General features: G+C 46.5%; 1 protein-coding gene across 1 annotated transcript; it reads left to right on the plus strand.

Moving 5' to 3' along the window:
* Positions 1 to 2386, plus strand: LOC122935168. Its single transcript, XM_044290933.1, has 6 exons — positions 1 to 306; positions 768 to 900; positions 991 to 1127; positions 1227 to 1436; positions 1659 to 1788; positions 2364 to 2386. The coding sequence occupies exons 1-6, from the start codon at positions 1 to 3 to the stop codon at positions 2384 to 2386; spliced, it is 939 nt and encodes a 312-aa protein (XP_044146868.1).
* Positions 2387 to 14532: the final 12146 nt, after the last annotated feature.

Here is a 14532-nt window from a genome sequence, read left to right on the forward strand (position 1 = left end):
ATGGACGAGGATAAAGTCACAGCATTCAAGGTCAAATTACAGGCTAATCTAGAGAGTTATGAGAAGGAAGTCATGACGGGGAAGAAAAACAAATTTCAGAGGGACAAATCTGACTTTGAATGTAAACAGGCGTATAAATGGAAACATGCTGGTAACCCACGTAATATAAGTAGGGGTCGTGGGAATTACAACATCCCTAATAACCGCAGTGATAATATGGCATCCAGTTCTATTGGTATCAACAGCAATTCCAGTGATGTTTTTTTATCCGAGACAAGCGACGAAGGCGTACTAGGCGAGGATTACGTAAACCCAAGAAAGAGGACATTTGCACAGCAGAGGGGCAGCAATCATCATTATGCGACCCGCAAACAACGACCTCAGTACTAACGGGTGCCCCCACTTCCAATACCCCGACGGAGGAGGACACTTTAAGGATCATCAATCTCTCAACATATTCACTTACACCAATGGAAAGATCAGTGCTGGTAAGAGGCCTCTCCTTTTCCCCTATGAATACGCTTGATAAATTTGAATTCATTAAGGATATCTATCTGTTCTGTAGGCAATTGTGCTTTAGAGGGTTATATTCTCAACCTTCGCTTGTACAACAGCTACCTGAGGACGAAAGGGGTGTTTTCATGGATCTGATGGATCTATTGAAGGAAAGTGAGTGTGGGATTGGAAGGCGGCCATTTACACCACGCAAACCCTCCATTATCACTCCCACACTCAACCTCTTTCCTAACATTCAGTTGTTTTTTCAGGTCATGATAGTGGAAATTAGGAAATTACAGGCGAACAAAATCCGGGACAAAAACTTGTCTAAAGCAGAATTGTTGGCGATCAGGAGTTTACAGAATAATGCGGCCTTTGTCATCAAGGAGGCGGATAAAGGAGGTAATGTAGTGTTGTGGGAGATGGGGTTATATATTGCAGAGGCATGAAGACAATTGAGTAACCGCCATTTTTACACCCCATTACCCACAGACCCCACGGTTACGTTTATGAAGAAACTGGATAGACTCCTCACCTCTGCATGCCAATTTAATATCATTACCAAAAAGGAGAAGGGATTCTTGGAAGTCAACAGCCCTAAAATCCCCACTTTCTATATGCTCCCCAAGGTACATAAGGACTTGGCTGTGCCTCCGGGCCGCCCGATCGTGGCGGGGATAGGGGGTCTATGTGAACAAGCCTGTATTTATCTTGATTTTTATTTACAGCCTTATGTCTTGGGTCTTCAATCGCATCTCAGGGATTCCATGCAGCTGGTACAACACCTACAGGATATGCAATTTCCACCGGGGACATTGATACTCACGTGTGACGTCGAGTCCCTCTATTCGAACATCTCGCATAGTGATGGTTTACAAGCTACTCAGTACTTCCTCCACAAATCATCCTGCGGAGATCCGGCACACCACACATTTCTGGTGAGCCTCTTGGAGTTTGTCCTCCACCATAATTACTTTGTGTTTGACCGCACCTTTTATAGACAAGTATCGGGGACCGCAATGGGGGCACGTTGTGCGCCCTCGTACGCCAACCTATTTCTAGGTTGGTGGGAGGAGACACACGTGTACCCCACTGCAATGTATGGTAAACATGTACTCGCATGGTATCGGTACATTGATGACCTTTTGATTTTTTGGCAGGGCACAGTTGAACAGTGCACTGATTTTGTTAGCCTGTTGAATACCAATTCACTCAACATCTCACTCACTCATAAGATATCGGATATCACCGCTGACTTCTTGGATTTGCGATTGACACTTGACGAACAAGGTATCCGCACTTCACTTTTCCGTAAGGAAACTGCAACAAATAGTTTGCTACGCTTCGACAGCTTCCACCCGGCCCACCTACGGAGAGGGATCCCCAAGGGCCAATTTTTAAGATTACGCCGTAACTGCACCACCACCCCTGACTTCAGTGAGGACTCCATCGATTTGACGAACAGATTTAAAGCACGTGGCTATCCGAAGAAAGTAATATCGGGGGCTTTTGAAAGGGCGAAGTCAACTGATCGCCTTGAACTGTTGAGATCCAATCCTAAACGCCGAAGTACCCAGGTTCATCTTATCACGAAATATAATAACCAATGGCGTGATTTATATTCAATACTAAACACACACTGGCATCTCTTATTGGCGGATCCCAAGTTGAGCGACCATGTAAATCCAACTCCGAAGATTATTGCACGTAGAGCCCCAAATCTACGCGACAAATTGGTACGTAGCCATTTTCAGAGGCCTACACAGGGGTTGGGAAGGGGTGTTAGATTGCGCGGGACATACCCAATGCGGAAACTGCAATATCTGCCAATATATGATCTGTGCTGATTCCTTTTCTACCTGCAGGCTTCCGGCGGGGATACCTTTAGATCATTACATCAACTGTCGTACAAGAAATGTAATCTACGCACTCATCTGTGAATGTGGGAAGCTATACGTTGGACAGACAGGCCAGGAAGTACGGAAACGTATTCAACAACATCTATCAAGTATTGCTTTGGCCCGACGTGATAGGATTCAAGCAAAGAAACCGCTAACTTCAGTCGCTGTACACTTTTTGGATTGTCATCAGTGTATAATCTCCGGACTTAGGATTGCGGGACTTGACCTGGTGCACATGAATCTGAGGGGAGGATCGGCTACCTCTCAATTGTTGCGTCTCGAGTCCAAATGGATTTTCAATCTGGATACAGTTGCCCCACATGGATTAAATGAAGAATTGTTGTTTACTGGTTATTACCATACCTGATATTTGGGGGATGATCCCCTGATCATATTTGGGGCCACATATTCCCCCCCCCCCCCCCCCCGTCTAGATATCCGGGGTGTATCAAATAACTCAAATAACTAAACTATCCATGGCTAATATACGGGAATAGCAGCATATATTTTTGATGTCATCAGAGCACCGACAGTGGGGGTACATCAGGGGGTTTCGGTTTTAGGTGGAGGTATTGATTTTATTTCATTCCATTTCTCTTGACAGTGTATCCAGGTGGTATTTAACCACTGTATTGTTGCATATAATGGCCATACAGTATGGCATAGATTGGGCATTGAAACACCATTGCCTTTATAGGGTCTCAATTCAGGGGGTTGTAGGTAGGACACAGAAGGCTTGTGTTTGTTACTATAATTGGTCCCGTATCAAATAACTGTTTATTTGCGCTAACCCCTTTTCTCCACAGGCTCTTATCACACTTTCACTCGTATTCACGCTTTCACTTACACGGTTTGGGTATTTCTGTTTCTACTATTCCTTCACTTCTACACCAGTGGTCTTACCACGCTGGTCACATTTTATCACTAATTTTATTTTGCTCCCTTCCAGCATTATTATTATCTTTTAGGTGCTCATTAGATCGTGGATCTTATATCAGGTTCATGTATTATCATGCACGTATGTTGCTTTACATACATGTATGTTATCGTTCACATTATTTGAATGTCTATGCCTCTGTGGGGATATACATTGGGATTGCTGACAGCACCACGTATATAGGCGTGTATGTCAGATATGCTTAATATATCTATATATATGTATTGTTATATGCATCAATTGTATATTTTATATATTACCTGTCTTTATGTCCTCTTTATATATTGCACATTTGAATTTTGAATTTTGCATATTATGTATGTACATGTTCAATCCTCTGTTATGCATCTGTCATATTATATTATTATTATTATTAGTATTGCTGAACATGACCAGTATGTATGCATATATTAGTGCTCCACCCCCATCCTCCTTGTGTGTGCCTCCCCATGTGCCTTTCAGTGTGCTGCCATGCCCCTGGGCGTGTGCTGGACGCATTGTGTGCTCCACCATTCACAGTGGAGCGCACTATGCGTTCCACCATGCGTTCCATAGCGGCACGTCACTTCCGGTTTTACTATCTACTTCCGGTTTGTAAATATCGTCCGGATCATTTACCAGCTTACCTGGCACTGCCGATGTTGCTCTAAATAGCTACAGTTGTTCATTTGCCACATTATCTTCTAATGTTTAGTACAAATATGTTTGCCTTCCATGTCCCCTTGGTTATGTGGCTGTGTTTTGGCTGGTGGAACGCATATGCGTTCCACCATGAGTTCCACCAGCCGATCATGTGACTTACACTTCCGGTTCCTGATTCTGACTGGAATCTGATACGCTCACGCACTGACCACAGTTCCTGCTGCACAGGTGAACGCAATTACAGTTTATTCAATACCCTATATTAACTGACGCTCCAACACACAGTCCTTTACCCCTGAGGAAGCCGGATTGCTCCGGCGACACGCGTTGGGCGCTTGCTATGTTTCCAGGTCCACTGTACCAGCTGGCTATGTAGGTTTGGCTCTTGATATTTGACCCCATGTCGGTCTTATTGCACCTTTAATTCTAGTGGTCTTACCTTACCTTGCATTTGCTATATGTGATTTATTGTATCGCTTTATATGCTGGTTGATAACGCATACATTTTCTTGTGATAATTCAGTGGACCTGTGTGTGTCGGTTACATATATTTATTGCATACCGCACTTTGTTCCACATTGTATACAATTTTTTAATGCGTGTGTGTTGTTGTGTCTAATAAACTTTATAAATATATTTTTTATCCTACAATGGTTGGATGTGCATTTATGGGGTGGCTCTTTTGACTCTCTCTTGGGTTAGATTATTTGTAATAAATGACCCCTAATTGTATTATTATTCGGGGGTAGGGCTAATATCTTTATATTATATAGATTCTAGTGTATTATACTGTGCCCTGTATTTCCCAATAGATAAATGATCTTAGGGAAACACAGTCCTCATCCCTGACCACCAGGACCAGGTAGCGCTCTGTCAGTACATGGCGGCCTCCCCTCTCCGCCACGCTGCTCCTCTGTGTACTGGTGCTTATTCTGACACTAGGGCTGGGTTCACATCCCATTTGTGCCATCCATTTAATGTATACCAAAAATTTATTATCAGATGCCTCAGACTGATGCCGTACAGAGGCGTCCGTTCACCATACAGTTCCATGGTAGAAAAAACATATACGTTAACGTCTGCATTTTTTACTTGACTCTGCAGGATACAAAAACGTGGAGCGCTGTACATTTGTATACATCAAACCGATAGGAAAAACGTGATGTGAACACACATCGGGGGGAGGGGGGCGTACTAAAATTTGCTGTGGGGCCCAGTCAGTTCTAGCTACATCACTGCACATCTCCTTCTCTCCTCCAGGCCGGGCTCACTGCTGCAGCGGGCCGCCGGAGAGAAGGAGCGCAGGGAGCTGCGGTTAGTGAATGACAGGACTGCCGGCTCCCCTGCAATGATAGGTATGTGAGGGGGCCACTGGAGGGTCATTCATCACACTGTGAGGGCCCCTTACACAGTATAATGACTCCCAGTGCCCCCCATTTAGTATAATGATCCCCATTGACCCTCCATTTAGCATAATGACCACCAGAGCCCCCATTAAATATAATAACCCCTCGTGCCCCCTCCATACAGTATAACCCCCAGTGTGGGGACGACTGGGGGTCATTATTCTGAATGGAGGGTCACTGTGGGGTCATTATACTGTGAGGGCCCTTTACATAGTATAATGACCCCCAGTATCCCCCATTTAGTATAATGATCACCAATGACCCTCCATTCAGTATTCCCCCAGTGTGGGGGCTACTGGGGATCATTATTCTGAATGGGGGCGACTGGGGGTTATTATTCTGAATGGGGGCGACTGGGGGTTATTATTCTGAATGCAGGGCCACAGGTGGTCATTATATAGTGGGGGGGGGAATTGGGGGTTCATTATACTGTGTGAAGGGCCACTAGTAGTCATTATACTGTGTGAAGGGCCACTAGTAGTCATTATACTGTATAGGGGCCACTGGGGGTCATTATACCTGGTGGGAGCCACAGGGGGACATGTCAATGTAAAAAAATGCCTCATGGGGGCCCACTGGGATTTATCGCCCAAGGGCCCACATGAACCTGGAGCCGGCCCTGCCTGTACCTCACAGTCAGCAGACACATTCCAGCCAACCAGCAGCAGACCCTCCCTCCCAGACCCTCCCACCTCCTGGACAGCATCCATTTTAGATTCATTCGGAAGCTGCATTCACAGTGAGAGGAGGGACAGTGTAGCTGCTGCTGATTCAATAGGGAAAGCGTTAGCTAAGGCAGTGTTCTGTGTCCACAGACTCATCTGCTGTAAGGACAGCGTCCAGACAGCACCCCAAAAAGCCCTTTTCAGGGCTGGTACATCAGTGTGCTTTTATTTTTTATTTTTATATATATATATATTGCAGTTGCCTGGCTGCCCGTGTGTGAGAGGCTGCAGGCTCAGTCACAGACAGCACCATTCATACAGGGTGTGACAGAAAATACCTTGCAGATAAAAAAAAAATTCCATTTAATATTTTTCTGTGATATAATCACATTTGCAAGCCCGTGTGTGTCAGGCCCACACAGACTGTATTGTGGCCACTGGCTAGTGGCTAGGCCTCCATCTAACATTGAAACCACTTGATCTTACCGGCTCTAATGAAGGCCTGTTAGTCTGCATCAAATTTTACCAGAAAATTGCATGTGGGGGGCTAGCCCCCCTGACATAATACCATATATAGATAATATCTCTGTAATTAAATTAGATCTAACGTTGAAACCACTTGATCTTACCGGATCTAACGAAGGCCTATTAGCCTGAATCAAATTTTACCCGAAAATTCCATGTGGGGGGGCTAGCCCCCCTATTTAAAGCAAACCTTTCACCAGGATTTCACATAATAAACTATTACCAGTACCTTATAGATATCCTCACAGAGCGATCCTGTAACTGAATCGCACGTGAGGAAGAGAAGACAGGCAGGCATCAGGGACGGCGCATGCGCGATTCAGTTCCAGGATCGCGCTCGAGTCCGACGGCGCATGCGCCGCCTGTACAAGCGCGGTCCCGGCGACTGAGCCGGGTGTCAGTTACACTACTTAGAGGCGGGGTTAGGGCAGGGGAGGTACAGCCCGGAGTGAGGGAAGGGCTACCCCCTTGATTTCAGGAGCTGGAGACGAGGACTTTATAAGTCGTTTTTTTCATGAATATCCATCCCAGGAAAGCGGCACAAGAATGCATTGAAACATAATGAGGATATCTATAAGGTACTGGTAATAGTTTATTATGTGAAATCCTGGTGAAAGGTTTGCTTTAATACTAACTAATATCTGTGTTTTTATGTGAAATATCTCTGTAATTAAATGAGATCTAATGTTAAAACCACTTGATCTTACGGGATCTAACGAAGGCCTATTAGCCTGAATCAAATTTTATCAGAAAATTGCATGTGGGGGGCTAGCCCCCCACTGATGTAATACCAAATATCCATAATATCTCTGTGTGACAAACTGCCCTCTTTTGAGGTTGCCACGAGTGCTTGGAAGGGACTACTTGCCCACCTCTTACCATGCGATTATGGTCCCATGTTGAATGCACCGGTTTTGTGCAGAAAAGCCATAAGTACATCCAGGCCAAAGAGACTTGTACTAACTTTTGAATTCCTGGTCTAATTCGTGCCATTTTGGGATGTGTTAAATGTCTATGTGTATTGTAAAGGGTGGGACATTGTATGTTTGAGTAAGTGATGTCTGTTCCATTGTCTCTCTGTGTGTATTGGCGATTGTCCTCTGTCCTGGAGACAACCGAGTAGTAATTCGATTGTCTCTCAGGACAAAGGGCAATGTGTATTCTCCTGATTATGTTAACCATGGTGTCTATGTGGGTTGTAACCTTTGTGTTATGGGTTAATGTATGGTTGTTGTGGGTGTCTCCCTTGCATGGGAGCAGGGGATAAAAGCAATTGTATTTTTCAATGTGAAGTCTTCCAGTAAAGTATTTCTAGCATTCAGCTTGGGCTAATGTATAGACTTATTTGGCGATACCGGTGATACCAGCGATACTAGCGATAATAGCGATTTATTGCTCTGTGGATTACTTGGCTGTGCTATTTCAAGGGGAGAAGGTAATACTAGACGGTGACACGGATGATGCCGTCACAACTGGTGGCAAGCAGCGGGATTTTCCCGTCTTTTTCCCTGCACAGAGGATTCAAGGAAGGCACTAGTGTATGGTGCATGGAGGGCAACGCTGGCACTCGTGCAGCGACCCTGGCTTTGAAGGAGCTCAAGGGACAGAGCTAGCTACCAGGCAGCGTTCCTATCCACAGCAACATGGAAGATGAGTTTAACTGGAGGTTGCAGCAGTACTTGGCCAGACAGGATGGGCCTTTATCAGAGGAGGGCATACTGGACTACAGAGATGCCACTCGAAAGGGGCTGTGGTATGACGCTTTGGAGGAGGTACAGTGGCAGCGCAGAGAGAGTCTTCCCAATGAGGAACAGAGGCTCCAGGTACTCGTGTCCCTGCGGTCACCCTTCCTAGGAAAGCAACCCTTGGCTGAGTGGGTGACAGAACTGGAGACCCTGAGTTGGAGGGAGTTGTGGCTGGACAAAGCGTACCGGGCACTAAAGTGGTATGCCACCCAGCGCAACCCATGGATGACTAACCACTATCTGCCGGAGGGAGAGGATTATAATGGTCCGGGCTTACTGTGGGAAGCCTTTGATGAGGGCGATGACTTTGGATGCCCCACAGAATGTCGGTTCTGGGACATCCACGACATCAGGGAAACCGAGCTGGGCCTTCCCCGAGCGGACGACCTGGGGCCAGACCTGATTCATCTAGTCACCATGGCGTGGGAGCTGGAGCAGAGCTACCATCAACTGTTCAACCTAGCTCAACCACCATCCCTCAGCCCAGAGGATTGCCTGGAAATTATACCCTCGTTTGCCCAACCAACCTCAGAGGTGAGCAACCTCATAGACTTGTCCTGGGAGGACCCACAGATGGCAGGTGGAGATGGGACCGAGGTCTCTCTACCGGCCCTACAGGGATGCTGGGCTGCCTGCCCAGATCTCCAGCGGCAGTGCATATCACAGGGAGAGGAGACAACCGGTCTCTCTCCCCAGCGGCAACCAGAGTTCCAGGGGGAGGTGATGCTGGGTCCCTCTGCCTTACAGCAACCAGAGTCCTGGGGAGGAGAGGCAACCGGCCTCACCTTCCAACAGCAGCCGGAGATACCGGGAAAAGGGGAACACAAACCCCTCTACACGGGCGCAGATGAGACCGCGGGCTCGGTGCCAGTCCTACAGGGATGCTGGACGGTCGGTCCAGATCCCCAGCCATCTCCGCAGGGATACCAGGAGGAGGAGGTAAGCGAGCCATCCCCTTCCCAGCTACTTCCCAACCGAGTTCTGGGGGCAGGGGTTGAGCCTGCGATACCCACTGATCCCTCCAACCGAGTTCTGGGGGCAGGGGATGAGCCTGCGATACCCACTGATCCCTTCCCAGCAGAAGAGCTGGCATCCGGGCAGAGCGCCGCTAGCCTCTGCTCCACCGACCCCCTTGTTACAGGACTGGCTTGCACCCCCCTCACCCCAGCAGAAGTGCTGGCATCAGGGCAGAGCGCCGCTAGCCTCTGCTCCACCGACCCCCTTGTTACAGGACTGGCTTGCACCCCCTCGCCCCAGCAGAAGTGCTGGCATCAGGGCAGAGCGCCGCTAGCCTCTGCTCCACCGACCCCCTTGTTACAGGACTGGCTTGCACCCCCCTCGCCCCAGCAGAAGTGCTGGCATCAGAGCAGAGCGCCGCTAGCCTCTGCTCCACCGACCCCCTTGTTACAGGACTGGCTTGCACCCCCCTCGCCCCAGCAGAACTGCTGGCATCAGTGCAGAACACCGCTGGCCGCTGTTCCCCAAGTAGCCCCAGCGGTTTGCCTAGCTGCACCAGGGAGACTGAGGATGCAGAACTGTTTTACCACAACCTGGGACCTACAGACCAGTACAGTCCCTGGTGGGTGAGCTACCCTGTTAACTATTTACCGTGGGTGGGAAACTCTGCTAATGTTTCTGTGTGGTTGGGCTTCCCGACTAATCCAGGTACTGACCGACAGGAGGTCAGTTACCTGTTTAGTCTTAACCCCAAAGGGAAGATATGTGACAAACTGCCCTCTTTTGAGGTTGCCACGAGTGCTTGGAAAGGACTACTTGCCCACCTCTTACCATGCGATTATGGTCCCATGTTGAATGCACCGGTTTTGTGCAGAAAAGCCATAAGTACATCCAGGCCAAAGAGACTTGTACTAACTTTTGAATTCCTGGTCTAATTCGTGCCATTTTGGGATGTGTTAAATGTCTATGTGTATTGTAAAGGGTGGGACATTGTATGTTTGAGTAAGTGATGTCTGTTCCATTGTCTCTCTGTGTGTATTGGCGATTGTCCTCTGTCCTGGAGACAACCGAGTTGTAATTCGATTGTCTCTCAGGACAAAGGGCAATGTGTATTCTCCTGATTATGTTAACCATGGTGTCTATGTGGGTTGTAACCTTTGTGTTATGGGTTAATGTATGGTTGTTGTGGGTGTCTCCCTTGCATGGGAGCAGGGGATAAAAGCAATTGTATTTTTCAATGTGAGGTCTTCCTGTAAAGATTTTCTAGCATTCAGCTTGGGCTAATGTATAGACTTATTTGGCGATACCAGCGATACTAGCGATAATAGCGAACTATTGCTCTGTGAAATACTTGGCTGTGCTATTTCAAGGGGAGAAGGGAATACTAGACGGTGACACGGATGATACCGTCACACTCTGTAATTATTTACGGGATCTAACGAAGGCCTATTAGCCCCAATCAAATTTTACCTGAAAATTCCATGTGGGGGGGGGGGGGGGGGGGGGGGCTAGCCCCCCTATTGAATACTACCAAATATCTGTGTTTTTATGTGAAATATCTCTGTAATTAAATGAGATCTAACGTTAAAACTACTTGATCTTACCGGATCTAACGAAGGCCTATTAGCCCCAATCAAATTTTACCTGAAAATTCCATGTGGGGGGGGGGGGGGGCTAGCCCCCCTATTGAATACTACCAAATATCTGTGTTTTTATGTGAAATATCTCTGTAATTAAATGAGATCTAACGTTAAAACTACTTGATCTTACCGGATCTAACGAAGGCCTATTAGCCTGAATCAAATTTTACCAGAAAATTGCATGTGGGGGGGCTAGCCCCCCCTGACGTAATACCAAATATCCATAATATCTCTGTAATTAAATGAGATCTAACGTTGAAACCACTTGATCTTACCGGATCTAACAAAGGCCTATTAGCCTGAATCAAATTTTACCCGAAAATTCCATGTGGGGGGGCTAGCCCCCCTATTTAATACTACATAATATCTGTGTTTCTATGTGAAATATCTCTGTAATTAAATGAGATCTAACGGTGAAATCACTTGATCTTACCGGATCTAACGAAGGCCTATTAGCCTGAATCAAATTTTACCAGAAAATTGCATGTGGGGGGGCTAGCCCCCCCTGACGTAATACCAAATATCCATAATATCTCTGTAATTATATGATATCTAACGTTGAAGCCACTTGATCTTACTGGATCTCACGATGCAGCACGAGACATATATATGAGTCTGGGTTATCACTGAGTTATAGCACCCGGTTTATGGTTATAATATCCATTATCTCCTGCTGCAGGACTTGTTCTGATCCTCCGATAGATCATTTGATCAGTCATCTTATGTTCCATAATTCTCCTGGTACTGTCTAGGAGATAAGTACTTAAATTGGATAGGAAAAAATAGTAAAACAAGATAAAAATATTTTTATGTGTATATTATATTTAGATTAATTTTTTCTGGTGATAGGCACTTTTTTGTGTCAAATATGTCCCCTGATGAGCCTGACACCAACCAGGCGAAACGCGTAGGGACTGTATTGGACTTTTGACTTCTCTCACACAATTTAGTTCACTTTATATCTTTAATATTGGGGTGCCTTCTGTCTATAAGTCTGGGTATTCTACTATATACCCTAAAAATTTATTCTTTTTATTATTTTTTGTACTTTAGCCCAGGTACCTCTTCAGGGTCCCCCCTATAGGTATCCATCCCTTGATAGGGTTTAACCAGGGACACCAGGAGGTACGAGAAACGGGATCGCCCCTATCGGGGCGGCTATTCCGTATATAGGTAGGGAAGGTACACTAGGGCCAGATATAGGGATATTTCCCACTAGGTCTTATTAATACCTACTAACTAATCTGCTAACATCCTCTGACCCTAGATTTTGTTTTTCTTTTCTTTCTTCTATTTCATTTATGATTAAGAGGGTGTATTGACATTTTATATTGTAAAGATTAAAAGTTATATTTTAGAATGATGGTATTACTGTGATTCCCTGGATCTCACGAAGGCCTATTAGCCTGAATCAAATTTTACCAGAAAATTGCATGTGGGGGGGCTAGCCCCCCCCCTGACGTAATACCAAATATCCATAATATCTCTGTAATTATATGAGATCTAACGTTGAAGCCACTTGATCTTACCGGATCTAACGAAGGCCTATTAGCCTGAATCAAATTTTACCAGAAAATTGCATGTGGGGGGGGGGGCTAGCCCCCCCCTGACGTAATACCAAATATCCATAATATCTCTGTAATTATATGAGATCTAACGTTGAAGCCACTTGATCTTACTGGATCTAACGAAGGCCTATTAGCGTGAATCAAATTTTACCAAAAAATTGCATGTGGGGGGACTAACCCCCCAATTTAATACTACCTAATATCTGTGTTTTATGTGAAATATCTCTGTAATTAAATGAGATCTATCGTTGAAACCACTTGTTCTAACCACCGGATCTAACGAAGGCCTATTAGTCTGCATCAAATTTTACCTGAAAATTGCATGTGGTGGGGCTAGCCCGATGCGGCTTTCCCAGCCAATGTTCCACAGCCTCCTGGCTGTATAGAGCACAGTACACCCACTGTCTCAATTCCAATGTCTCTTGTGGGGGATTAAGCCTCAGTAGTCCGCCTGACTATGGCCCTGCGACCCTCCCAGGCGTTGCTGTGTCCCCTAACCCCAGGCTACCACCCAGCCTCATGGCCCCTCAGCCTTGCCCGGCTGAGACCACACTCCCAGAGCCTCCAGGCCTCTGTCCACGGGTAACACACTCCCCCTTTTACTGACACCCTGGGAGATGCTTTATGCAGGACTGAGTATCTTTAGTTGGTCTCACCTGTGGCGAAATACCATTCCTTCCTTGCCTCTAACCTGTGTGAGATCTGTCACTGTCTCACATACCCCCCCTTTGTTCAAGCCTGTGAGGGTGAACACATGCATAACCACCTGCCCTATAACCTTCCCTTTGTTCTGCAAGACCCATGCCGGCAGAGCCCAGTTTATCACAAACATCAAGCTCACAGACTTGCCACTCTTACCGTCAGATTCAACCGACGTTTGGTTGCCACTAGCAACCAACTTGGGTTCCCAGGACTTGGCCATCGATTGCAGAACCACCCTCAATGCATTCTACAGATGTTATTAATATCATCTGGCATGGGCGGTACACACTCTAGCACTGCCATATTTATCACCATTTTTACATCAGTGACATTTTTACCAACCAGGGCCGCTTCCCCCTGATCACAACCTGCAATGGAAAAAGCGTGTCATCAACATCGTCACATATTTCATATGACATCATACTTTAATTAGGCTCTGTAGACGACTGGGCACCTTTACTTTGCACCCTAGGGTTACCACTGTTTTCAATGGTCACATCACTTAAAGGGTTCAGTACCGATTCTGCAGGAGCTTCATCACTAGCTGCAGAAGGGTTTCTATTTCCCCACAGTCCTCATCCCAAAAAGGACACTGTGGCCCCACTTCACCTCATGTATGCACACTTTAGTATTACCAAGTTCATAAGTCCCAGTTCCCACTGGATTCTCGCATTCAGTGAGAGCCACCGGACAGTTCATATTATCCCCATGAATGTCCCGCACATAGTTTTCAGCCACCGGGCTGGTCTGAACCAGGATCACCTGACCCTCTGCAACATACGGAATAATAGAAATGCTCTTAACCACAGACGTTACGGGGTCGGCGCTTCCAAGGGCAGCACTCTGCTCCATCAACAACCGATCCTAACTCTGTACCAGCTGCCTCATGATTTCCTCCATGGCACTGGTTTTCCACCAGACCAGACCACATTTCACCGAGCAGTGGTTTCTCCTAGCAACAGCATCACGGTTCCAATGCAACTCCTCTCCAGGACTCGGTACAGACTGACATGGAATATAGGAACTCCTGAGAGCTGAACTGCTCTCCACCTCAGGTTGCTCCCGTTGGTTGCCCTTAGCAATGGCACATATCACCTCAGGTATAAGCACTTTCCACCACACCGGACCATCTTTCACCCAGATCGCCATTTTGACCACCACAACATTTTTCCACCGATCAGTCTCTTTCACGTTCCTATTGTGCCTAGCAACACTTTACTTTTCCGTTGCCTCTAGCAACCAAGTTGTGTCCCTTTGCCATGGACAATGCCCTTGCTGGTGTCCGCAGGTGCCCTGGTGCCCACTTCCTCCACCAATTGTGAGGGGTAGCTTTCTCTCATGGGATT

Source organism: Bufo gargarizans, chromosome 4 (assembly GCF_014858855.1).
Source record: "Bufo gargarizans isolate SCDJY-AF-19 chromosome 4, ASM1485885v1, whole genome shotgun sequence".
NCBI classification, from domain to species: Eukaryota; Metazoa; Chordata; class Amphibia; order Anura; family Bufonidae; genus Bufo; species Bufo gargarizans.

Bases quoted from the DNA above. Each gene is read 5' to 3' on its own strand.
- LOC122935168 (XM_044290933.1), top strand. From the start codon at position 1: ATGGACGAGGATAAAGTCACAGCATTCAAGGTCAAATTACAGGCTAAT. The intron at 1,128-1,226 runs GTACATAAGGAC...TTTTATTTACAG, and splicing joins CTTTCTATATGCTCCCCAAG to CCTTATGTCTTGGGTCTTCA. The intron at 1,437-1,658 runs GTGAGCCTCTTG...ATTTTTTGGCAG, and splicing joins CGGCACACCACACATTTCTG to GGCACAGTTGAACAGTGCAC.